A 27022-nucleotide genomic window follows, 5' to 3' on the forward strand; every position below is an offset into this window, starting at 1 on the left:
GATCGGAATATGAAAATAGAATATTGAGTGATGAACTTAAGAGGAAATATAAAAATGGTGCAAGTGATGAACTAATCAGAGAAGTGATGAAATATGAAAATGATCAATATGAACGGAAGAGAGAAAAACAATGGTTAAAATTTCTCTCAATGAAAACTGCACAGAGGATAATGAAGTTTAGAAAAGAGTGAATTGTTGGAAACCTAAAAGACTTTTACTTTACATTGATTGAATAAAAAAGGAAAAAAATAAAATAATATCTGAAAGGTAGAAACGTGTGTATTAAGAACTTTAATTGGAGAGATAAATAAGGCACATAATCCCAAAAATAGGAGAGAAGAAAATCGAAATTAAATAATTTAATTAAAATAAAAAATAATTAAACAGTTATGTTGGTAATTTATAAACTACATTTGTAATTAAATAAAAGTATATGCGTATATTGTACATTAAAATCTTAAGTAGTATATTTCTGTAATTTTCACATTTGGGGGTTATGACTTTGAAAGTTTAAATAAATTTTGAAGATCCAAATTTCTTTTTTTAAGAGGCTAATTAATATGAACAAAGGGGAAAATAGTAAAATTGATCAATTTATTAATAATTTTTTAATAACCATATGAAATAAAAAATGTCTACGGAGAAAGTATCGCTCACCAAACACTTAAGTTTAGGCAGATGGGAAAATGTGATAGAATATGAATATTAGTTCCCAAGGTAGTAATGCCCCACTAATCCATGGCTAAGCCTTACCCTTTGGCAAAATTCAGCACAATATCAACAACAGGATATATTCTTTCAATTAAACAAAATAGGATTATTAGTAAAAAGAAAAAGGGATTTCAATTTTTAAACATCATTTTTGGAAATTGAAACTTGAATATTGGAACATTCCTGGTGTCTGGAGACTGGGTAGGACCTAACCACACATGGGCACACACTTTCTTCTATCTGTCTTTAATGTTGTGATTCGATTGATCTTGAAACCCCATTTAGCATCATTGCTAGTGATTGGACATGCCTAAAAGAATGATTCTACCCATGTTTGCTTTGTGGATTTGCAACATGCTGCCTTTTTTAGTTCTTTAAGGACTCATTTGGCCAGAAAAAAGTAAAAAATTAACATGATCAAATGAGTCTCATATTATTCTTTCCAAAAAGTATGGTCGAACATAACTTCAACTCCAACATTCAAACAAATAAAAGTGAATCTGTAACTTGTGTTTTGGTGCTCCCAAAACAGTACATGTCCTCAGAATTTTACTTCGAATTCTACATTTTTACCTTCTAAACTACACCTCTTCGTCTGACAACTATACATAAGTAACATAATTCTTTGTGATAAGACTGCTGTATACCATGAAAAGTCCAGCCTCCCCCCCCCCCCCCCCCCCCCCCCCCNCCCTTTACCCCCAAAAAAAAAATCATACATAGATTGTGAAATATTCAAATACCAAATTTTATGAGGCTTCCAAGATAAGTGGGCAGGATATATTAACTTTCGTCTCGAGAAGTTCCTGGGAAGTAGTGCAAGGAACAACTAGAATGCAATCTCTTGAAGTATTTGAAGTGTGTTCTGATGAACCTGAAACACAATTTAAAAATTATATAGGTTAGCTATTTGTCAAGAAATGATGTCGAAAACAATCAGCCATTGATAGCAAAGCAACTTTCTAAATGAAATGCTACCCCAAACAAAGATTAACAAGAGTGTACCCATTCAAGATGCTGTGCTGTAACTCCAGAGACATTTCCTCCATATATGCCACCTAACACCTACAATGTCGCAATAAGATGCGGTAAGATATTATAATCGTCTCATGCTTCTGGAGATCGAATCAGAAATGCCAACTATGTCCAATAACAAAAATCTTATGTACTAGAAACTCTTACCTTAGAAACTGTTTCAAGAAACATGCCAGGACGCACAGGATGTGGTTTTCGCCCACTTACACTTGCCTGGGAGCAAAAGAAAATTATAGTTGAAAAGGCTTTTGGAATTCTCAAAAAGTAGTGACATCATCTCAGAACAAAATCTCACCCTTCCTGCAATTCCACCAGCAGCACCAACTTCATCATCCGAACTGTCTGCACCTTCTTCTTTACCAAGCATCACGTCTTTTATCATGTCGCGTACTGTTTTCCCTGGTCTTAGGGAAACAAGTTTAGTTAAAAAGTTCACCTGCATGACCATAAAATGCTAACGTTAGTAATCAAAGCAGAAGCCGTACAAAAACCATTCAGGTGGTTTATTTTTCACAGATTACAGTCCACCGAATTAAAATGTGACATGGGATATATATGTTTAAAGCAACAAACCTCTGATTCAGGAAGAATATTAAGGCCACGATCATTTCTTTCGTCAAGTATTCCACCTCCCATCATGTTCCTAGCTTCTTCTCTGATTAAAACCAACCTTGCTAGTAACTTCCTGTCAGGGATAACAGAACGAGATTCCATCGTCTGCAACAAAGACAGCCACAGACAATCCATAATTTTACCGGTGAACACTAGCGTGAAGGATTCCTTCAAATCGTAATAATATTTTTGAAGTCTGTTGATCTGATAAATGATTTTTAGGGTTCAGAAATCACATTACATGATGTTATTTTATTACTATTACTTAAGCATGATGAAACTATACTTTTTTTTTCACAATGGAACATGAGATGATTCTAGAGCATGAAAGCAACGAACGAAACCTAATAGTAAAAGGAGCATCCGGACTAAATTATTACTATGCAGTATCCACTATTGGATATTACTTCCAACGTGATTTTTAAATATTTAAATTTATTTCTAAAAAAGGATACAATGGGAGCCCAAGGGTGTGACCTAGTGGTCAATCAATTGGGTTGTGGACTCGGAGTTTTCAAGTTCAAATCCTAACTGAGACAAAAATACTAGGTGACTTTATTCCATTTGTCATAGCCTTGTGGACAATTATCTGGTACCTGTTTGTTGCTAGTGGGAGGTGACAAGTATGCCGTGTATTTAGTCTAGGTGCATGCAAGTTGGCTTGGCCACCACAGTTATAAAAAAAACAAAAATAAGGATAAAATGGATATTATATCTAAATCATGGAAAAGGTCAAAACAGATAACGAAGAATAAAGTATATCACATATATTGAATTTGAGAACACATAGAAGTTAAAACAGAAGTCAAAAGAGAGTAATACAAAAAAGTTAGCCGAAAGCTCTAACACCATTTGGCACTTCCATGAGGGATTTGTTTGATTATTGATGACTGAAAACTGACAACTCTAAAGTGACACGAAAAAATTGAAGTCCAAACAAGATGATTTCCCTATGCCTTTTGGCAGGTTAGGTTTCCAACTGAAACCCATGTACTCCCTCTGTTTCAATTGGTTTGACTTACTTTACTTTTTAGTGTGTTTCAAAAAGAATGTCTCTTTTCTTTTTTGGCAACTCTTTTTCTAACTTTCCACATGACATGTTTAAGACCATAAGATTAAATAACATTTTGGTATATTCAACATATTTTAGTTTAATGCCACAAGATTCAAAAAAGTCTTCTTTACTTTCTTAAACTCTCTATCAGGTGAAAACCACACAAACAAATTGAAACGGAGGGAGTATCATTTTTGGTCTGATAACCAAGTAAGATGGTTTTTGTTAAGACTTGACATTACCACGACTTGCGTTTTTCTTTTTCAATTTTATAAAAAGTTAATATTTCAGTAACTTGAGAACAAAAATAAATAATGAATTCAGCATTGAGCACAAGTTTCTTACAGCTTACATATAACCAGCATCAACACTACAAATTGTCTGACCAAGATGGCTGAGCAGAAGTTCTTTAACATCACTATATGAAAATGCTGACCTAACCATTTTCCAAAATGTGTTACATAATGCATAGTGCCTTATGGTCTCTACAATCAGAGTGTTCCATACCCTGTAAAGTTTGTGGTTTCTAATAACCTGCGTCCTAAGGGACCCACAGTCAAATGAAACTGATGCAAACAAACTATCTAGTTAGAACTTAGATCCCAACAACTCGATCGTCTCCTGACTATGCATGTACATTAAGAGCCTACCTCCAGAATATCATCCGCTTGGTTAGCTATATCATTCAAATTTGCCCCAGGAAGATGGACTTTTGTTCCATTCTCACTTTGAAATACTCCACCACCACCAGCTACTCGCCTGAGCAATTCATGTCTGCTTTCTTTTTGGGGAGTTCTACAGAGCAGGCCTACGACTTGAACCTAGAAAACATACAAATCCAACTCAATGTCAGAACAAAGACTAGAGCAACAATGCTGCTAATAATTTAGTCATTCAGCATACTCACATGAGGGGGGCACTTCTTGGTAAGATGGGATAACACAGTCTCCTTGATAACTTCCAAGAGTGATTTGCGCTAAAAGAAACAATTCTGTTATTAACATACCTTCCCAGAATATGTCTTGTATCAATGCAGTACTCAACAGGAAACAAATAGGCATGAACTAGGCACAAAATGGAAACATAAAAAAAAGACTATGATATGGATCAGATATCTGGCTTGATATCTAAATCATATAGCATTCAGTCTAGCCAACAATCAAGGGGAATTGATTACGGAGAAGGTTTCCTTTCGTGCCTTTAATTCTTTGATTATCGCTTCTTCAATCCTGATGCTCTTGGAAACTTTTTTTTTAAGAAATAAATTTACCCATATGATGAAAAGGCTAAAACGAGAGAAATCAACATTCATGCACACAGCCTGACTATTTACTAGAGAAATCGGTATCAATAAGTTTCTGAAATGAGACACCTTTTACTTCATTACATCTTGTACTAGGCAGAAATTACACGAAGACCATCAACAACAACTATTTCATACTAATCCATCTCCAAAGGCAGCACACAAATTATCTTACCACACAAAATGTACCAGAAGTGTCGACAGTGAAAACTAATTAATGAATTGCTCATGGCAAAAAGATGATAGGTGAGATCATGAATCATGCATACTGAAGTCAAACTATGATTCCACAAACAAAAGTACTGCTTAAGGGAAAAGAACGAGGAAAACTAAAAAGATATGACACCTGAGCGTAACTCAACCCAAAAGCTAGCTCATGAGGGGAGGTTTGTCCAAGTCCATATAAGGAGACCAATTTCCCATCCCCTCTACGGATGTGGGAATTCTAAACAAAAACAAAACGAAAAACAGATCAGGAACCTTAAATAATACTACCTTGTCATCCTGGTCCTTGTCAGCAGTTTGGATCATGTAATCAAGGGCCATCATGAACCCGGACTCCATTTCATCAACTCTTTTCCCAATCACTCCTTGTGCAGCCAATTGCACTGCTACCTCCTCAGATGCTTCATCCATCTTCATATCTTCCAACTGTTTCATACATATGTATCCAACAAAAGATATTGAAGAGATGAATAACTACTCCAGCTGACATACTGAACTAACCACATAAACGACTTGAACGAAAAAAAAAAGAAAAAAAAAGAGGGAAAGTTCTATCTTTTTATTACTTTCATATTTGTATCCATACCATTATCCATTTCAACATCACACATTAGTAGACAGGTTAAGCTTCATTTCTAGGGTTACTAGCTATCAAGAATTAAGACCACACCCTTCGGATAACAATTCAGATACTTCAGAAAATTCCTAAGAGAAGCACATTCACATGGACTGTGAAATCCTAGTACCTCTAATATTTAACATAATCAACAATTAAACAGGAACAAATTCGATGAACACCCAAGGGTTTTGGGTTTAAGTTTTCTAGGAATCAAAGATACAGAAGAGTGGTAGTTATTATTTAAAAGTATAACACCACAAAGACAAACGGAATAGAATACAATTAAGGGAAAACATACTAGCTTGGCCATTTCTTCAAGGACGGAGGTAACTTGTTCACCACCTTTAAGAAGAACTTGATACTGAGAAGTATCAAAATCTCCAATTTCAGGTCCACTATTTTCCATTCTTCCATTTTGAGCTCCGAATTCCTCCGCCAAAAATCCTGCGCCGACCTCGTAACTCGTGCATAATGCCGATAGGTTTAGTCTGGAGGATGGCTTCAGCTGCAATGAATACTGATTGGGGATTTCTAGTTGAAGAAAATAGTATGGTGATGGAGTCGAGTAACGAGATAGAATTGCAGGAGCAGCTCCACAGAAAATGGTAGGAATGGACAGAAATGCCATGGATGAAATGACCAAGGACGGAATTAGAGTTTTTTTTTGCGGGGGATGGAGATTGTTGGAGAGGTTCCGATTACAATATCACCTAATAGTTCTATTTTCCTTAAAACTATATTTGATGCACTAAAAATATATTTTTTTTGTCTCTTTCCTAATCCGATGACATATCAATTATTATATTACTAATAAAATTATCCTCAGCTCGCACGTGAATTCAATATCACATAATTTATAACATAATATTTAAAACATATCAGTCATTAAAACTTAAACAGTATATTATCTTGAGAAAATGACATAAATAGTCTCTTAACTATAGGAGTAGGTCTAAAATGGTCCCTTAACTATACACTTAACGGATTTAGTCCTTTAACTATTCAAAAACTTATCAGCTTTGGTCCCTTAACTATATATTTACCGAATTTATTCTCTTAACTATAAACTTACCGATTTTAGTCCTTTAAGTATTCAAAAACTTATCAGGTTTGGTATTTGTCCATTTTTAATACAAATAACTTAGGTTTATATTTACAGAAATATTCGTGAAATTAAATCTTTAACCCATATTTTAAGTTTTTTCTCTATCCCCGCCCTTTTTTCTTCAAACCACTCTTATGAAAATAACAATAACGTCAACTATTCAAAATAAAATTAATGAGGAATGAAGATATAAGTCCTAATTTTATTAATGGAGCATAAAATTAAGCATATAATTGTTGTTAATGACTTGAATCTGCACTTGAATATGCTAATCAGTGCGGATTTTATTTAATTTACTCAAATTCTTTACGTAAAATAAATTGAATAGAATAATAAAATTGATCTATTTAAAAATAATTGCAAATCTACCATTTTATAAATTGCAATTTCTAAAAAATTAAACAAATTATGTTCAATGAAGTCGTTGGAGTAAAAACTTTGGATCTAACGGGTAGTAATTTTTTTCTTCTTATAATAAAGTTTAGCATATTCAAGTCATTAGTACCAATAAATATGCTTCATTTTATCCTCTTTTGAATAAAATTATGATTTATATTTTCTTTCCTAGTGAATTTTATTTTAAGTCGTTGAGGTTAAGGTTCTTCGCATAAGGTTAATTTGAAGAAAAAGTAGTGAAGAGAGAGAAACAACAGAAAAAATTGCTAAAGGATTTAATTTCTCAAGGCATGAATTTCGTTAAGATAAACCTAAGTTATTTGTATTAAAAAAAATGGACAAAGATCAAATCTGATAAGTTTTTGAATACTTAAAGGACTAAAATCGGTAAGTTTGTAGTTAAAGGACTAAAACCGATAAGTGTATAGTTAAGGGACCAAAACTGATAAGTTTTTGAATAGTTAAAAGACTAAATCCGTTAAGTGTATAGTTAAGAGACCATTTTAGACCTACTTCTATAGTTAAGGGACTATTTATGTCATTTTCTCATATTATCTTACATATAAGATTACGTAGTAACGAACATTAATAATTTTATAATTTATCCTTTTGCTTCCAGGAAGTGTTACTATTTGATATTTTTGGGGAATCAAATGAACATTAACTTAAAATATTAAAATTTCTAATAAATAAATAATCATTGGTGAAAGGATACATAAATTTTAAAAGGTTAAAAAAAATAAACAAATATTCTAGTTTTAACGTGTAGAAAGTTCATAATTTAAATGTATCATAAAAAATTATTAAAATGGAAAATTAAAGGAAGAATGTATCATATTGGATAACAATTCAACTTATCATATATATTTGAAAGAGAAAAATATTACACAAAACTATTCAGTTTGTTTGGGTGCTTTATGTATGAATGTGAAAGGTCTTCTCTCATAAATGATTCTAATGTTGAAAGGTCTTCTCACCTAAAAGGAATCAAAGTTAAAGAGTTATTCTAAGTATGATGCAAGCGGCGATTACCCATGACATCTAATGAAAGACAAGAGGCAGTTACCCATGTCACATGATATAAGGACAAGAGGCGATTACCCAAGTCCCTTAAAGAAAACATGAATAAGAATAATAGATATTCCGTGGGAGTTATGCTTAGCACCAAGTGGACAAGTGGCGATTACCCATGTCCCATAAGCTATGTGCCAACATAGGAATGTCTATATCGACATTAGCTAGTGGACCCACATAATCTAGAAAGTTCATATTCTTACCTTGGCAAGTAGGACACCCCTTTTCGGTGTGGGAGACACTAGATTCCATGTTAATAGCTCACATAGTCTTACATGTTGGGTAAATGTAATTCTCCCACATTAATGAATCAAGGTTACTCCAAGGAGTATGTCACATGTCTTTAAGATGAATTTTATTTGCATTGTCCATGTTTTATGACTTATGTCTTCTTAACCTCCTTATATATATGTTTTAGCTTGGTCATTGCATCTCATGAAAATATCTCCTTTTAAGCATGTTTTCAAATGTTTTATGCATGACTATCATATTTGGTACATGTTTGTACTAACACATACTCTTGCCTACATTTCCCCTAATGTAGGATCCGACCTTACAAATTCACACTTATGTGGCTAGTGATCTCAAATAGAAGATTGAAGATTGGTGAGTCCTCATCACTTGAGGACCGAGCTTGATTTCCTTTTTGTCTTTTCTTTCAGTTTTTAGACTTGATGTACGGGCTGCGTCCCGATCAATCTTATGTACCCAGATGACTTTGAGACGATGTTTAGACTTTCATTTTACCCTATAAAACTTTTCTATGTTGAAACTGTCTTTTAAATCTTTTATATTCTATTATCTTGTATGATAAATGCTAAGTGGCTTGTATGTGGCCTTTTGGGGTCTTATACGTCATGTTACGCCTAGGGGCTGGCTACCTTGAGTTGTGACAAAATTGGTAATTAGAGCACAAGGTTTAGAAAGGTCCAAGGAAGTCTCATAAGCCACGTCAAGTAGAGTCTTGTTCATGAGTGTGAAGCGTACCACATTTATGAATAAGAGGCTATAAGATGTTAGGAAACTCCACTTCTTTCATTATTCTAAAGTTGTGCGATAGAGTTTAACTCTATAATGTCTCTCTCCTAATCCCTATCCGATACTCTACAAGATATGGCCACTCGAAGGGCATATGCTAGAAGGAATGCGAGAGAGAATGTGAATCAAGAGGCTACTCTTCAAGCTCCTCAAGTTCTGGTCGACCATTTGGCTAAGCAAGTGATTAATACAGAGTTTAGGGTTGCTTTTCAAGTGTTGGTTCAAGCCATGACGACCCAAACCAACAGGGAGGTTGTGGATCTTGTGAACTTAAATATGGGTACGACGACATCTAGAGTGAGGGATTTCACTAGAATGAATCCTCCGGAGTTTCATGGTTCTAAGATTAAGGAAGACCCTCGAGAGTTTATTGATGAGGTTTACATGGTGTTGATGATCATGGGAGTAACACTGGTGGAAAAGGCAAAGTTGGACGCTTACCCACTTAAGAGTGTTTCTCAAGTATGGTTCAACCACTGGAAAGAAGGGATAATAGTTGATGCGGGTCCTTTCGATTGAGAAAAGTTCAAGGTTGCTTTCCTTGATAGGTTATTTCCCCTTGAGAAGAAAGAGTGAAATGTGCTTGAATTTATCAACCTTTGTCAAAGACATATGAGTGTAAAGGAATACGCTTTGAAGTTCACAGAGTTGGCTAGATATGCTCCAACTATGGTTGCCTATCCTAGGGCAAGGATGAGTAAGTTTATTTCAAGAGTTTCTGAGATAGTGGTTAAGGAATGTCGTATCGCTATGCTTGTCAATGATATGGACATTTCTCGTCTCATGGTTTATGACCAACAGATCGAAGTGGAGAAACTTAAGGAAGGGTCTAGGGAAGAGAAAAAGGATAAGATCGGTGATGGTAACTTCTCATACTCGAGGTTCGGTGGACAATGTCGTTCTAAGTTCCTACAAAGGTTTTTTGTCCAAGGTTTGTCTAATGCTCCTCCTAAGTTCAACAAAGATAGGGTGTCTAACCCTAAGACTCAGGGAGAAAGTGGTAGTAGGTCTTCATTGCCTACTTGCGCTAAGTGTGGAAGGAAGCATGATGGTAGATGTCTTGCGAGTTTCAATGCTTTCTTTGGTTGTGGTAAGATGGACCACAAGATAAGGGATTGTCCCTCAGTTGCTAAGAATGAGGGAGATAGTCGTCGACAGGCTCAACCTAATCTTTCATCCGGTCCTAGTGGAAGTCAGAAGCAAAACATATTTTATGCACTTCAGACTCGTGGTGAACAAGAGGGTTCTCCCGACATGGTTACCGGTATGTTGAAAGTCTTCCAACTTGATGTTTATGCTTTACTTAACCCCGGTGCTACATTGTCTTTTGTGACGCCATATGTGGCTATGAGGTTTGATATTCTTTCGGATGTGTTGTTAGATCATTTTTTGTCTCTACTCTTGTTGGTGATTCTGTTGTGGTTAAGAGGGTCTATAGGAAGTGTCTCGTCTCTTTACTCCATACAGTCACTCATGTTGACCTTGTAGAGCTTGATATGCTAGATTTTGATGTTATCCTTGGGATAGATTAGTTACATGCATGTTATGCTTCTATTGATTGTAGAACCCCTGTAGTCAAGTTTCAGTTTCCAAATGAACCTATCCTAGAGTAGAAAGGGGGAAATTCTATGCCTAAGGGTTAGTTTATCTCTTGTATTAAAACTAGAAAGATGATTTCGAAGGGTTGTATTTACCATCTAGTTAGGGTGAGGGATATAGATTCTGAGACCCCTACTCTTGAGTCAGTCCCCGTCGTAAATGAGTTGTCGGAAGTGTTCCCTGATGATTTACCCGGTATTCCTCTCGAAAGGGAAACAGATTTCGGTATTGACCTTCTCCCAGATATGCAACCTATTTCTATTCCTCCTTATCGTATGACTCTGGCAGAACTTAAGGAATTAAAGGAGCAATTGAAAGACTTATTGGATAAGGGTTTCATCCGACCAAGTATCTCTCCATGGAGTGCTCCAGTTTTGTTTGTTAGAAAAAAAATGGTTCGCTCCGTATGTGTATTGACTACCGGTAATTGAATAATGTTACCATTAAGAATAACTATCCTCTCCCAAGTATAGTGATTTGCTTGACCAACTTCAATGAGCGAGCTACTTTTCTAAGATCGACCTCCGATCGAGTTATCACCAATTGAGAGTGAAGGAAAATGACATTCCGAAGACAGCTTTTCGAATTCGATATGGTCATTATGAGTTTTTGGTAATGTCGTTTGGTTTGACTAATGCTCCAACGATATTTATGAATTTGATGAATAGGGTGTTTAGACAATATCTAGATATGTTTGTGATTGTGTTCATTAATAATATACTGATCTATTCAAGGAGTGAAGACGAGCATACCAACATTTGAGGATTGTGTTGCAAGTCCTCAAAGACCAACAACTCTTTGCAAATTTTAGTAAATGTGAGTTTTGGCTAAGGTTCGTGGCTTTTCTTGGGAAAATTGTTTTCGGTAAGGGTATTGAGGTAGATCCCAAGAAGGCGGATGCGGTTAAGATTTGGCCTAGACCTCTATCCCTTTCGAATATCAGAAGTTTCTTGGGTTTAGATGGTTATTATAGAAGGTTTGTCGAAGGGTTCTCCTCGATTGCTTCTCCATTGTCGACATTCACTCAAAATAAGGTTAAGTTCATATGGTCTGAAGCGTGTGGAAAGAGTTTTCAAAATTGAAAGATAAACTTACGTCTGCTCCGATGTTGACATTACCAGAAAGGACTGATGGTTTTGTTGTTTAATGTGATGCCTCAAGAATTGGGTTAAGGTGTGTCTTTATGCAAAATGCGAAAGTTATTGCCTATGCTTCAAAGCAACTTAATGTCCATGAAAAGATTTATCCTACCCATGACCTTGAACTAGCGGCGGTTGTTTTTGCCTTAAAGATTTGGAGGCATTATTTGTATGGTGTTCATGTAGATGTCTTTACCAACCACAAACGTGTGCAATATGTGTTTAATAAGAAAGATCTAAATCTTCGCCAAAGGAGGTGACTTGAGTTACTAAAAGATTATGACATGAGTGTTCTCTATCACTCCGGTAAGGCGAATGTAGTGGTGGATGCTCTTAGCCGATTATTGATGGGAAGTGTTGTTCATGTAGAGTATAACAAGAAAGAATTAGTTCGAGATGTTCATTTTGCCCAATTGGGTTTTCGTCTAGTTGACTCTACCAAGGGTGGTGTTATGGTTCACAATGGTTCAGAATCATCTTTTATAGCTGATGTGAAGGCCAAGCAAGGCCATGATCCAATTTTGGTTGAATTGAAGGAATCGGTGTTGACATCCTTTGTGTTTGGGTTTTGTCCTGATTTTCTTACCTTATTTTAAGTTTATTTTTTTCTAAAAGAAAAGACAAAACATTACCATAAATGTTTTTACTTTTTCTGAAAGGAAAATATATTATTCTTTCATATTTGATTTATTCTCTCATTTTAGGACTCTTTTTCTAGTAAGAAAATGTTTTAGGACTCTATAAATATAGGTTTGTTTCTTCTAACACAATAACAATATAATCCACAATGTAGTCGTTTAAGAGTTTTGTTTTATGGGGAGATTTTCTCTCTACAGTTTTTATGCTTTTTATTAGTTTTTAATTATGTAGACCAATGGTCATATCAAATAATAATATTATATCTTTTAGTATAGTTTTATGTGTTGTCTAATTTATCAACCATATTATTTGCAATTATAAGCTTCCGCATGACGCCCTAATTACCCTTCATAACCCAACACTTTGAGAGGGCGCAACGTCGTGGTGACACAAAAAATAATAATTCAATTTTAGAAAGTTAGAAGAATAAAAGGGTAAAAGGGGTAAAAGGGAGTCACAACCTAATTTTTGGAAAACTAGGTTGCCAATTAATAAATTAACTTAAAAAATATTTACGAAACCAATATATTCTAGGTAAGGGGTTCAAGTTATTCCGAATGGAAGGTGTTAGGCATCCTTCGAAATCCACAATTGTGGATCCCGACTGAATTCATTTTTTCAAATTGAGGAGGAAATAAAAACAAATATACAAGTATAATAAACAAGTGATATAAACAAGTGATATAAACAAGTAATAAAATGAAACAATAATATAAGAAATAGCCTAAATTTGCCTAACGTCAACATATACAAAATAATGAATAAAGAGTATATTTCGAACTTCCTTCGAATTGCTTCAATAGGAAGCAACTCCGTGTACCTGTAAAGACACTTAGTAAAAGTGTTATTAATAAATAAATATGAATAAATCAAATAATAACTTAAAAATAAAAATCCATCTTATTAACATGGAAGACTTTGGAAATCAACGGTAATTTCTTCATCGGCCAATTTTAATAAATAAAGAATATGAACTTAAACTAAATTTTCGCCTTTTAAAATGGGAAGGCCTCAAAAATCGACAAAAAGATTTTTTCATTGGCCAATTTTAATGTAAAAATATAATACAACAATAAAAGGCAACAAAATAATGCAAGATACTCATAACAGTGTCAATAATAATCCAAACTACCTGAAAACTCGAACAAATCACTAAATTGGATAATAATAAAAATAATTAACAATAAAAGAGGGGCAATGCAATAAAAATAATAATCCAAATGCAACAATGCATAAAGAAGGCATGCATAATAAACAATTAAATACATTAACAATGAGGGAGTAATACTCGGTCAAACTTTGAACATATTATACAAAAGCAATAAACAAAATAAAACTACTGGACAATTTCAAACATTATCGAAAACAAATAATAATAATAATAATAATAATCAAACAAATCAACTTTAACTAAGAAAAATTCAACAACAAACAATAATAATAAACAAACAGATCAAATCTAACTAGAAGACAAAAACTAAACAAAATAAAACAATAATAACAGTAGTTTATCAACATCAAGCAAGTTAATCAACAAATTAATAGAAATGGTGATAAATCAATATCCAAAACCACATACAAGAACATGCAATTCACAATAATAATAGGCATGAAAAGTGATAAATACAAGACCCAATTGGTTCAATCAAACAGTAATAACCAGGATATATGTCAACAATAACACCAAACAACTAAAATACACGACAAAACACGATAGGAAAAGAAGTTACCGAAGTTCTTGGCTGTTGGTTGTTGTTCACCGACGATTGAGCCACACCGGATCTGGAGTTTAGAGCTTCAAGTTTTTCTGGAGCTAAGTGCTCACTGATAACCTAAAAAATGAACATAAAATCAAAAAGGGGGAAAGGAGAAAGGGGACTGTCGATTCACGTGTTGAAGAACCGAGGAGCGGTGGTGGTTTCGTGGTGGATCTGGTTCGTTTTCTTGTTGTGATGTTCGCTGGAAAAGGTGAAAAACGAGTGGGGTTTTGGGTGGTTGTTTTCAGGTTCTGTTTTGCTGTTGTTGGTTGGAGAAAATGGAGGAATGTGGTTTCCCGGAGATGGCAATGGAATATGGAGAGGATGGGGGTCGTTTGGGTCTGGTTTGGAGAAGATGGGTTGTGGTGATCGAAAAAATATGGCGAGGGAGTGGAATCAGTTGGGGTGGTCTGGTGGAGTGACCTTGTCATCGGAAAAGGAAAAGAAAAATGGGAGTTGGGTTTGCTGGAGATTGACCGGAATCCGAGTTAGTGGTGACCGGAAAATTGATGAAAACTGAAATCCCTTTGTGAATAAAAATCTGAAAATTCTCAATCCTAATCTAACAATATTTCACCACTCTAACTTAATAACCAAACTATTATTTAAATAGGAAATCGAAAACCATCAATAGTACAATACTATTATCTTAAAACAGTGGGCTAAAAACACTAGTCAATAAAATATATGTGTATGAAATCTTATTCATATTTGAATGAATTTCTAGACTTTTGCAAAATATCAAAATGAATATTAACAAATGTAACGAATAAATGAATATTAAAAAATGTAACGAACGTAATCAAGGGCATGTAAAAAATGCAATTTAAGAAAAACAATGATTTAATAAATAATGAACAAATATTTGAACGTATTCAATCGATTGTAACCCAAACAATACAAACAAAATTAACCGATAAAAATCCTAAAATTTGATAAATAAGGATAATTATCAACAAATTGCATTAAAATTGCAAAACATGCATTTTGAACTATTTAATGAATGAAATACTCAAAAGTATTAACTTTAAAAATATCAGACCAAAATTTGGTGTCAACAAGCGGTGCTTAAAAAGTCTGTTGAGGCTTTCTCCCAAGGGGGAGATGGTGTGCTTCGATATCAAGGTCGTTTGTGTTCCTAATGTAGATGACTTGAGAGAACAAATCTTGTTAGAAGCCCATAGTTCTTGATATTTCATTCACCCGGGAGCCAACCAGACCGCGACTTGCGGGAGATATTGGAATGGGATGAAGAAGGATATTGCGGAATTTGTGGTCAAGTGTCCTAATTGTCAACGAGTCAAAAGTTGTGCATCAAAATCCCAGAGGATTAAATTAAGATATTATCATTCCTACTTGGAAGTGGGAAGATTTGAATATGGACTTCATTGTTGGTTTACCATGCACCTGACGACAACATGACTCAATTTGGGTTATTGTTGACCGAATGACGAAACCATCTCATTTCATTCTTGTCAAGGTCTCTTATTTGGCGGAGGACTATGCTAAGTTGTATAAGATGGAAATGTTGAGGTTGCATGGAGTGTCATTATCCATTATCTCCGGTCGTGGTACCCAATTCACTTCTCAGTTTTAGAAATCCTTCCAAAAAGGTCTTGGTACTTGTGTTAAGCTTAATACAACCTTTCATCCACAAAACGATGGGAAAGCAGAGCGCACCATCTAAACTTTGGAAGATATGTTGAGAGCATGTATAATTGACTTCAAGGGTAATTGGGATGACCATTTGCCTTTGATTGAGTTTGCATATAACAATAACTATCACTCAAGTATTTGTATGGCTCCATTTGAGACTCTATATGGTATAAGGTGTAGATCTCCAATAGGTTGGTTTGAGGTAGGTGAAGTTTCCCTATTAGGTCCCAAATTGGTACATGAGGGTATAGAGAAAGTTCGATGTATTAGAAAAATGTTGAAAATGGCCCAAAGTCGACAAAAGTCTTATACCGATGTTAGAAGAAGAGATTTTGAGTTCGAAGTTCATGATTGGGTCTACTTGAAAATTTCACCCATGAAGGGTGTAATGAGGTTTGGGAAGAAAGGGAAGCGTAGTCCTCGTTATCTGGGCCCATATCAGATTATGAGGTGGTTTGGCAAGGTTGCTTATGAACTTGATTTGCTTAATGACTTGGCATCGGTACATCTAGTTTTCCATGTTTTATTGTTGAAAAAGTGTGTTGGAGATCCGATATCTATAGTTTCTTAGAAGGTTGGTAGTTAAGGAGAATATTTCTTATGAGGAAGTTCCAGTTGAGATTCAAGACCGACAAGTTAAGAAGTTGAGAAATAAAGAAGTTGCTTCCGTGGAAGTCCTTTGGAGGAATCAGCTAGTTGAGGGTGTTACTTGGGAGACCAAGGCCGATATGATGTCTCGCTATCCTCATCTGTTTCCATCGTTCCTACTCAAGCTTGAGGTATTTAGCTCCTTATGGTTTACTCATTGGGTGTATGTGTCGTAGATATTTCCATGATTTCCTCATTATGCATGGTTCATGAAAAGCTTAAATTTTGAGAAAATGAGTTTACTTGATTGATTATTACTTGTTTATGTGCATTGAGTATGAGTTGCATATAAACTTCATCATATGATGTTTTGAACATGCTTTAGCTTGGAGTTGATGTTTCCTCCCCGGATATGTGAATTTATGAAATTTCATGCATGTTGGGCTGTTAAAATTAAGTTTCTACCTTCCTTATGATGTTGTAAATCTCATTCAGGGACGAATGCTCCCAAGGGTGAGATATTGTAACACCTCAGATTAGCGAAAGACCTAAAAAGGGGTAATGGGAAGGAGCTCATAGGCCAACACCTGAACCATGGACCCTCCACGAATCCTAGATGGGCCGTGAAGGCGACCACGGTCCATGTGGTGGCCGGTGAAAAGTCCCCTTGGGCAGGCTAAGCAAAGACCCCTCCCACGAGGGCCTTAACGGCCAGTAGGGAGGCAGACGGGTCGTTATGATGCCCGTGTGGGGGCGACGGAACCTACTCAAAATTGGCCTCCTCCCACGAACTGCCAGACGGGTCGTGAAGAAGTAGACGACCTGTTAAGGTGGTCATGAAGAGGGAAAGGCAGCAGGGGGCCTATCCCAAGGCACTGGTCAAGGACCACGACTGTGTAACACCCCATATCCGAAAAAAGGTAATGAGCCAAAATTCTAGAAGGTGCAGGTGCAACCGACGCTGGCCACCCACGACCTGTGGATGGGACCAGGGACCGTAGGTGTGGTCAGTGCATGGCCCCACTTGGCAGACTAGAAAGGCCAAAACCACGGCCTGACCAATGGATCATTGGTCAGACCACGGTCTGTTGTTAGGGCCCGTGGTTTGATGGACAAAAAATCAAGTCTCTGATCACCATCGATGGCCGTGCAGGATGGTCCACCGTGCTGACCACGGTCTGTCAGTGAGGTCCTGTAAGCCAGCTGCTGGTAGTTATTTTCAAGGTTAGTTGGTTCTTTTTCTAATTAATTATTTCCTATACTATGCCGTTTTGCTTATGTTTAGGACCCCTATATAAGGATTTTAACCACCAAATTCACCTCAATCACTTCATTCTTCCAAAATCACAAAAGAAGAACTCTCCAAAATATTTTCTCTAGAACTTGAAAAAGAAGAAGGATTCATCTAGTGTTTCAAGTTAAGGTTCCAATTCCTCCATTGAAGGCTAGCATTTGGACTTGAGGTATGATATTTTTCATCCATGGATTCATTCCATCCATGGAGTTCCCAAATTCCTCTATTTCAAAAGGTAGAATCCCCAAATTGTTATGGTTTTTCTTCAATTGGAATGGGTTCTTTTGATTATTGATTTGAACGATTGAATTATGATCTTCTAAGCATACATTGATGAAATACTATGGTTTTTAATGATGTTTTCCCCTATGAACCCATGTAATCCCCATGTTTTCAAGTTGTGAATCATATGATGTGGGACTTTGATCTTCTAGGAAGAGTTTTATGAAATAATGCATGTACTGCAAGCTTTACATGAATTTATGATGAAATCCATATCTAACCTATGTTTTCCAAGTGTTGATGATATAGAATGAATTTTGAACCTCAAGAGGTAAATTATGAGCTTATGCATTTTCTTATGAAATTTATGCAATTGTTTTAAGGGTGCTTTGCGAGTAAAGTACCAATGATGATGATGTTATTGTGTTGGTGAAAGGATATTCTCATAAATACATACTAGCATGATGTGAAAGGTTTTTCTCATATAGTAAAGATTCTTAGGTTGAAAGGCTTTCTCACCTAATTAAATCAAAGATTAAAAGTGATCATGAATGGTGAAAGGTTTTCTCATGCAAGGTCTAAGGAGCTATTCTAATGTCATGACCCGAATCTACACCCTGGATGTGGCCGACACTCAAGAACAATTGCTGGTCCCTAAGCGAACCCTCATCCTGGCTGACTACAAGAGGAAGACTAATTTAAGCATGCAAAAGCTTAAAAACTGAATTAAACTCAATAATATCAACTTTAAAATAATCTGAACAATACTCAACAGATAACTCAGAGTTTGTAAAAACAACTCAAGGAAGATACATATTTAAAACTACTAAATTTTTCTCTCTATAAAGCCTCTACTATTACAGAAGGATATCGGGACAAGACCCACGACATCTCAAAACTACTAACTGTAAGATAAATGTGAAGTCCTCCGGAATATAAAAATGCTCACCAAAGCTGACTGGAACATCCCATGACCTCAACAAAATGCATGTTGATGATCCTGAATACATGTATCTGCATCATGAAACGATGCAGGACAAATGGCTCAGTACATGAAATGTACGAGCATGTTAGGGGAATTCTAAAGCATAAACATAAGCTTGAACTGGTGGAAAAGAAACATACTTACCTCCTCTCAACACTTAACTCAACTCAACTCAAAGAAACATAATTCAACTCAACTTAGAGAAAATAGGGGTTAACTCAATAATAAGATATTCAACTTAGTGAAATAAGGCTCAACTCAATAATAAGATACTTAACTCTGGGTACTCAACTCTGGATACTCAATTCAATATAAAGCAACAATAGAAATGCAATATATGGAAATCTTTTAAAACAGTAGAAAACAACTCAATGTAATGAAAAATACAATAGTAACTTACTTTGTATGCAAGGATACAAGATGAACTCTGCTTGTATATGAAAATACAAAGTAAACTCTGTGTATATAAGAATACAAAATATCTCTCTGAGAGTTTTTCTAACCAACAACCATCACTATGAGCTATGTGATGATACAATGTCTCGCCTACGCTGCCAGAACTACCCTATACTTTGCCAGGGTATAAGACCTATTACTAAGTGGATCCACTAATCTATGCTAAAAGGATTACGAATTATCTAAAAAGTATGACCCTTTCTACCCATGTTGGCCACATGGTTTATGGGGGCTGTGAGTTATCTGAACTCTCCCCCATATCGGTGTTCAATACTAATCCAAAAATATACTAGCTCAGATGTTTAAAAACATAACTTTTTCTATGGTTTGAGATTATTACTCAAAAATCTTTCTCTTAAAAGAGATGGTACTCAAATTGCTCAAAACTCTTTTGGAAATCTCAGCTTCCTCTCAACTTAAATATGAAAACATTTACTCTTGGGAATACTTAGTTCCCATATATCATTTTAAAGAAAATGAACTCAACTCTGCTCTTTCTCAAAATCATTTCAATCATTGATGACTCAGGAAGTCATACTGCATAAACATTGATGGTAGATCTAGATACCATACTGCTCATACATTGATGGCATACTCAATAGTCATATTAATCATGTTTTAGAATTCTCTTTTCTCAAAACGCATCTTTATTTTCTAAAACTCAGTTGAAGAACTAAAGTGTTGGCTTTAAAAATCTTTTTAAAAGTTATAACTCAAATCATATGGTTCATGTGGAATTATGAACATGAACAGTTCAACTGAGGGATCTAAATAGCAATAAAGAACCTCAGTACTCTTAACTCAAGACTCAATGATACTACTCATCTCTAGACTACTTGACTAAGTGGGTTCCTGCGGAATTATGGGTATGAACAACTCAACTCAAGGGGTTAAGGATACTTCTACTCTCAAGATTGCTCGACTTATAGGGTTCATGCAAAATTATGGGCATAAACTACTCAAACCAAGGAATTCATGGGTAACATGTAATAGTCCCATGATTAGGAATATAATCTCAAAAGGGTTAGAAACTCGATACTTAAGACTTAGAACTTGAAGATACTACCCCTCTCAAAGATACTCAACTTATGAAGTTCATGCGAAATTTATGGGCATGAATGATGATTCTGAGATTTGGACTCATAGGTTTTATTCATAATGATTTAGTGTCCTCAAATACTTATTTTGTGCTAATAACTGATGTAAAACCATTATTTTTGAGGTATTTGGATTGAGGAACAAAGCAAGGACACTAATTTGCAAAAAGGAACAAAGCAAGTTGAAAGAATGAAAAAAAGTACGCCTGGTGATCACCAAGTCTACTTGGCAAGTCACCGAACGACCTCTTGACTGTCTAAAGTTCCAGAGTGCCAAGCCCTAAAGGAAAAAATCAAGTTGGCGAGAGAAAGGTGTAGTCGGCGGATTGCCGGGTGGTTCTGCGATGCAATGTTAGATGGCCCAAAGTTACAGACCTGGAGGATGCTGAAGGCCAAGGCAAAAAGGCGATGAAATTGACCAAAGGGCGGATTGCCGAGTTGATCGGCAAGCCCGACTTACTGCGCCGAATGGCCCTTCGCAACATATTTTTGGCGACTATAAATACGTTTTTGAACATTTAGTTTAGGATCTTTTTTTCAATTAGTAAGTATCATACTTTCAATATATCGAATTCTGAGTATTGAGACACGTTTTCCTTATCTTTGACGAATTGAAGGTCTTCACTTTTGAGAAATTGGAAGTAGGTCTTTTTGATTCTTCAATGTGGACCTTTGTAAAGACGAAATCAATCTTACCCAGTTGATGGAAACTCAATTTGGTAAAGATTTTTATCTTTTTATAATGTCTAGCTATCTTGGGGTATGATTATGTGATTATGGGGTGATTTAGTTTATGGGTATTGCTAATTGTTAGTTTAAATGCTATTTAGAAGTGATTTCAATCAGTAGTTGTGGTTTAATTTATAGAATTGTAGTTGCAAATGCATATCTACCTTTGTATTTTTGGCTTGTTCGAGATAGAAGTTTTAAAAACCAAGATTTTTGATTGATGGTTGTGGGTATTGGGTTGTCATGGGTTCAGCTCGAGAGAGTGAATCCTAAACCCTTTTCCACATATTCAGCTCGAAAGAGTGAATGGACTAAGGCGTAGGATGTTCTTATTTTGCATGCTTGTCGATGTTCGAGAGAAATTGACTTGATTCGGGGTAAATTGTTCGAGAGAAAGTTTACCTCCTCTATAGTCTAGCTTATTCACTAATACTCAGCTATTTCCTAATAGTTGCAATTACCTATCTGTCCACATTAGCCTAAAATCGAATCACATCACAAGAACCCGTTTCATATTTGTTAATTCGTATTATTTGTTGTTATTGTAGTTGATAATTGAAACCAAAACCCTTTATTTGACATTCGTTTCACTTCTTGATTTGAATTATATTTTTATTCGTAAATGTCTATTCCTATGATTGACTTGATCATATTCGTACTTTCCTATTGAATCTTAAACATGTACTACTCTCTGTGGGATTCGACCCCAACTCATTTAGTTGGGTTATATACTGAATAGCGATTATTGACACTTAGAATTGGATGAAGTGTCCTTGAAACGTTAATCAAAACGACACTGCTGCCGGGGAGTGGTGTTGGTTAAGATTCTTTGGTTAAGTTGAATTTTGTTCTTTTTAGTGATAGTTGAATCTATTTACTTTCAGTTTTGGTCTTCATGTTGCTTGTTTAGAACAGAAGTAAGAAGCATGTCTTGTAGCAACAGTGACTTAATGGGCCAGCCTTCTTTGAGATTGATGATTCTCAGGGATGACATCCTAACTTTCAATCAAATGGAGGGTGAGACTATTCATGAGTTGTGGCCAAGATTTAAGGAATTATTGCAGCAGTGTCCAACTCATGGAATTCCAGATAAGATGCTACTGGAATGCTTCTATAGAGGTCTTGGTCCTGAGAACAGAGGAGTGGCTGACCAAATTTCTCCAAGTGGTCTTGCATGACTGCCCTATGCAATAGCAGGCCCACTTCTTGATCACATAGCCATGACCAACAATGAGATTGAGAAGGGCCATATTTTGGCCATACTGTTAACTCAGTTGGATCTCTTAGCCAAAAAGATTATGGAATTGGAAGTACCGTACCAAAAGAAAGATAGGTACATTCCCTCTCATGAGCATAGACAGTCCAAGGAGTATGAGGGTGGACAAGTAGATGAGATTCTCTCACTCATTCTCCACAAAGTCAAAGAATATGACAAAGTGTTGAACGAGATAAAAAAAAATGTCTCACTGCTGAATCAGATGACTGCTTCCCATTCAATATCTATTCAGCTGCTGGAGACCCAAATGGGTCATGTGTTATCTAATATCCACCCCATGAGTGAAGTCTGAGTGGGGACTTACGTCGTGCCACGACGTTAACTAAGACGCTTCTTGGGAGGCAACCCAAGTTTCTATTGCTTTATTTTTGTTTTAGAAATAATCGTGTGTTGATTTTGCAGGTTGAAGTGTGGAATGTGCTTGAAAAGTGGTGATTGGTGAGCAAAATATCTTGTCGGCGACTCACCGAATAGGTCGGCGAGCCCGACTTGGACCGCCGTTGGACTCAAGAAATTCCAAGGTTGGAGTCTGTATTCTTGGCGATCCCATGGGCTACTTGGTGAATCACCGACCAGGTCGACAATCATGACTTTGTCCGCCGTTTGAACCACACATTAACTGGAGGTCCTGTAAAACTCGGTAGGTAAGTGACCACTGGGTGTGTCGCTGAGTGTTTTGGCAAGAAAGACTAATGTCGCCGAAAGGGCGAGAACTGGACGGTTTTAAAGGCCAAAGGTTCAAAAGTTCAAACTCTTTCACATTCTCTCACTTTTTAAATTCCCAAAATCACACACGCTCTATATTTTTCTATATTTTTGCATTATTACCGCTTTTTAGTTGTCGATTGTGTGTTCGGAGTTGGAATTCTTTGCTGCCTAACCTTTCAAAGTATATATTCGACATAAAAGGTTAGTTTTCCGAACCCGGAACTTGTATCTAGTGATTTTTACTCATTTGCGATTTTTGATCTTAGTGATGTGTGATGGGCCTCTCTGAATCATTGTGTGTGTGCTTGTTTGCCGAATTTAATTTGAAAATTTTGCATAAATTGGTAAATTATTGATTTCCCAAGTTTCGTGCTTTAAAATAGATCATAAATTGTTGGGGTGTGCTAAAATATTGTTGGGTCTAGTTGGGTGAAGTTCGGGTAACCCACATTTGTGCCAGATGACGTGCTTTCCCTAATGATGGAGCAGTTGATGTCATTCTTAAGGGCTAAAGTCATCAAATGGCCAAATCAGGAGAAGTCTAAGTATCCCGGGGGAATGGGTAGTATGGGTCTGAGTCTAATTGAACTAGTGTTTATTTTAATTTTGTTTTCGGGGGCTGCGGGGTTGATTTTGGAAGTCGGGGTTGAAAGTAGGCACATTTGGTAGTTTGACGAGCTGAGTTGAGCTCATCGAACCACTCAGCGGTTCACGGAATCCCCTTTGATCGCCTTTAATTTCATGCATTTGTTAAGTTTTGAGTATGTAACTTTTGGCGAGAAGCCTGAGTTCGCCGAGTGCACTCGGTGACTCGCCAAAAGTCTTCTTTGATCGCCCTTTCTGCGCCCCTAACTCCTAAAATACATCATAACTTTCGGCGGGCTTGTCTATGCTCGCCGAATGCTATCAACGATTCACCGAAAGGCCCCTCCCATTGCCGACATGCCAATTTTCCTGAGAATTTTTGAGCCAATCTTTTCGGCGATCCCGATCTGGCTCGCCAAAGTGATTCGGTGACACGCCGATCGATTCAGCGAGTTTGTCTGCAATATATCTTCTGTGATTTTTCTTGAAAAAGTTTCTAACTTTCTACGATGTTTTGCAGAAATGGCTAGAACAAAATTGGATATGCCACCTCGTAAAAGAGCACGGGGAATAGAAATAAATAAAGGGACAACCAATCTCCCTAGCAAGGGAAAGACGACACCTCCAAAGGGAGGCAAGGGCAAGGGCAAGGGCAAAAGGCCTGTATGTGAGACCCCGAGCACAATTACAATAGGGAAAGAGAGTCCGTTGACTCCCAGGCTGAACTCTCCGAGCCAGATGATGACTAGCTCCTACAGTCTAGGCGAGCGGAGGTTCATGCTAGGTCTCGCCTAGACTCATCTAGAGCCCCAACAACCACTCCTCCTGCAACAGATACAGTGCCAACTTTGGCACCGACTGTGATCCCAGTGCCACCAGTGGTTCCTCCTCCCTGGCTACTTAACAGATTGAAAACCGATGGGTTGCAGACAATTCTAGAAGAGAAACTACTATCCACAGAGGGCCTAGAGGGCAGATACTACAGTGTGAGGGAGATACTCCAGTGGCATATATTACATATCTTCACCAGGTCTCGAGGCCCATATATCCCCACCTGGCTCCGTGAGTTCTACTCAACTTACGGTGATTTGGTTAAAAGAAAGACAGTGCCTTCAGACCAGTGAAGTCGGTTATGGTCCAAGGTAAATAAGTTGGGTATTGCAACAATCTCATAAACGCTGTCCTTGAGAGAGCCACAGGGTTCGAGCATGACTATGAGGGCCTGGCGACAACTCAGTCCCTGGATGACCTAAAGGGCTGGCTTGCCCCCTTTATTTCTGACACCACCCCAAGGTAGATTGAGGTGGGAGTCCAGATAGAGAAGAAAGCTGCACGGTACTGGTTCAGATTCATTAGCAACTCTATCATGCCTTCACAGAATGAGTCCATTCTCTGCCATGCAAAGGCAGCCTGTCTAGGGTCAATCATAGTAAAAAAATGGCTTAACTTGAAATTGATTACTGAGCAAGAGATGGCCATGAGGGCCAAACAACCTCAAACATCCCTTCATTTCCCGGTCTTGATCTCAAAATTATGCCGGCGTGCTGGAGTTCCTCGTGATGAGACGAGAGATATTGAGGTCACTCCCACATCCTCCACAGACATTCGGCGTATAGAGACCGAGTACACGCGGAAGGAGGCAGACAAAAGGAAAGCAACTCTGGTGGATACATCTCCAGAGGTGGACATTGATTCTACACCTGCAGAGGCATCTTTGCCTACTCCAGCCTCCGAGCCTTCAGGTACTTCCACTTCCTCCCAGACTCCTAGTACTTCTACTGCTTCCCAGCCGACCAAGATCACTCAGGACATGCTCCTGAATATGGGAAACTTTTCCCATTCTATGGATGTGAGGGCTACTCTATTAGAGGCTGCGGTACCATGAATGATCGAGAGTTCTATCCTAGATGCACTGATACCCCTACGAGCATCTATTGACACTCTCACATCGAGAGTCGAGACTTGTGAGAGTAGACAGGGTGAGGCTTAAGAGGTTACGACTTTGAGAGCCGAGGTTGCAGACCTGAGGAAGGACGTAGACTATCTAAAGACTACATACTTCACCACTTTATTTGAGGAAGCTGAGACAGAGGATGCCCCAGCTACCTCTTAGATTCCTCCGACTACTACTAGAGACATACAAATGAATGTGGCAGTTGATCTTGAGGATTCAATGTTCGAGACTGCCCGCCAGACTTTCTTGGGAGACACCACCATGGTTGGGTCATGTGGAGCTGGTACTGCTGATGTGACTCCGGGAACTGATGCCCCAACATATGGAGAGACTGTGTAGACAAGACTTTTTTTTACCTCCCTCCCTGTCCTTTTTATTGACTTTTTGGATATTTTTATTATATTTGAGGACAAATTGTGTTTTGTTTGTGGTAGGGTGAGGTATTTCCATACCTACCTCTTGTGATTGTTACTTTTGTTTATATATTGGGTTTTGTGTTGTAAAATGTGTTTTAGCACTATTTTGTAGATGTTTGAGCTTGTGGCTCCTTGTGTAAATTGCAAATGTTTTTTGGACCCTTTTGAAAATTTTTCCTTCCACCTCTTGATTGTGTTTGAATGTGGCTATTCTTGTGCAAATTTGAGTATCGGTCATGATCAATACCGATGACTTGAATAATGCTCACAATCGAACAAAAATGAATGTGCGGCTACGATGAGGCCAAATAAAGTTGCATAAGCAATATATGAACTTTTTGCATCTCGTTGTTACTTACCGATTATCGAATTGAGTCTCTTGAGATGAATATTGCACACTAGTGAAAATGTGAAGTCTTGTTTGATATTGGTGCCAATGCCTTGTGTGATGAGCTTACCGTGAACCTTGTGTGATGACACCTAGAATTTGCCCCATTGGTCCGTTGACTAAGTGATGCAAGCTCTTGAATTGATCTTAGGAAACAATTTTGAAGAGTGAAACAATTTGACATTATACCTTTTTTGTGGCCTACCTTATGAGTGTGTGAACTTTGCTTGAACACCTTTTGGGCCTTAGCCTTTTCTTGGAAGAAACTTGATGCAAATGAGACTGCTCTTTATCCCTGCACCCATAATCCTCATGAAGTGTGGTTTGTTTGAATAGCCAACTTAGGCCAAAATCCTAAGTTG

General features: G+C 37.0%; 1 protein-coding gene and 1 non-coding gene across 2 annotated transcripts; both read right to left on the reverse strand.

The window, feature by feature from the left end:
* Positions 1 to 1408: 1408 nt before the first annotated feature.
* On the reverse strand, positions 1409 to 6245 carry LOC125870447 (protein PEP-RELATED DEVELOPMENT ARRESTED 1, chloroplastic). Its single transcript, XM_049550885.1, has 9 exons — positions 5858 to 6245; positions 5211 to 5366; positions 4320 to 4388; positions 4063 to 4233; positions 2320 to 2463; positions 2042 to 2182; positions 1894 to 1959; positions 1717 to 1776; positions 1409 to 1585 (listed from the first exon to the last, which is right to left on the reverse strand). The coding sequence occupies exons 1-9, from the start codon at positions 6185 to 6187 to the stop codon at positions 1541 to 1543; spliced, it is 1182 nt and encodes a 393-aa protein (XP_049406842.1). The 5' UTR covers positions 6188 to 6245; the 3' UTR covers positions 1409 to 1540.
* A 16065-nt stretch (positions 6246 to 22310) lies between these two features.
* Positions 22311 to 22417, reverse strand: LOC125871972 (small nucleolar RNA R71). Its single transcript, XR_007447086.1, has one exon. It is a non-coding gene; the product is annotated as a small nucleolar RNA R71 (small nucleolar RNA).
* Positions 22418 to 27022: the final 4605 nt, after the last annotated feature.

Source organism: Solanum stenotomum, chromosome 7 (assembly GCF_019186545.1).
Source record: "Solanum stenotomum isolate F172 chromosome 7, ASM1918654v1, whole genome shotgun sequence".
Taxonomy (NCBI): domain Eukaryota; kingdom Viridiplantae; phylum Streptophyta; class Magnoliopsida; order Solanales; family Solanaceae; genus Solanum; species Solanum stenotomum.

Coding starts and splice junctions, on each gene's coding strand:
- LOC125870447 (XM_049550885.1), bottom strand. CDS start 6,187: ATGGCATTTCTGTCCATTCCTACCATTTTCTGTGGAGCTGCTCCTGCA. Junction 1,960..2,041: donor CTGGTGGAATTGCAGGAAGG/GTGAGATTTTGT, acceptor TTTTGCTCCCAG/GCAAGTGTAAGTGGGCGAAA. Junction 1,586..1,716: donor CAGCACAGCATCTTGAATGG/GTACACTCTTGT, acceptor ATTGTGTTTCAG/GTTCATCAGAACACACTTCA.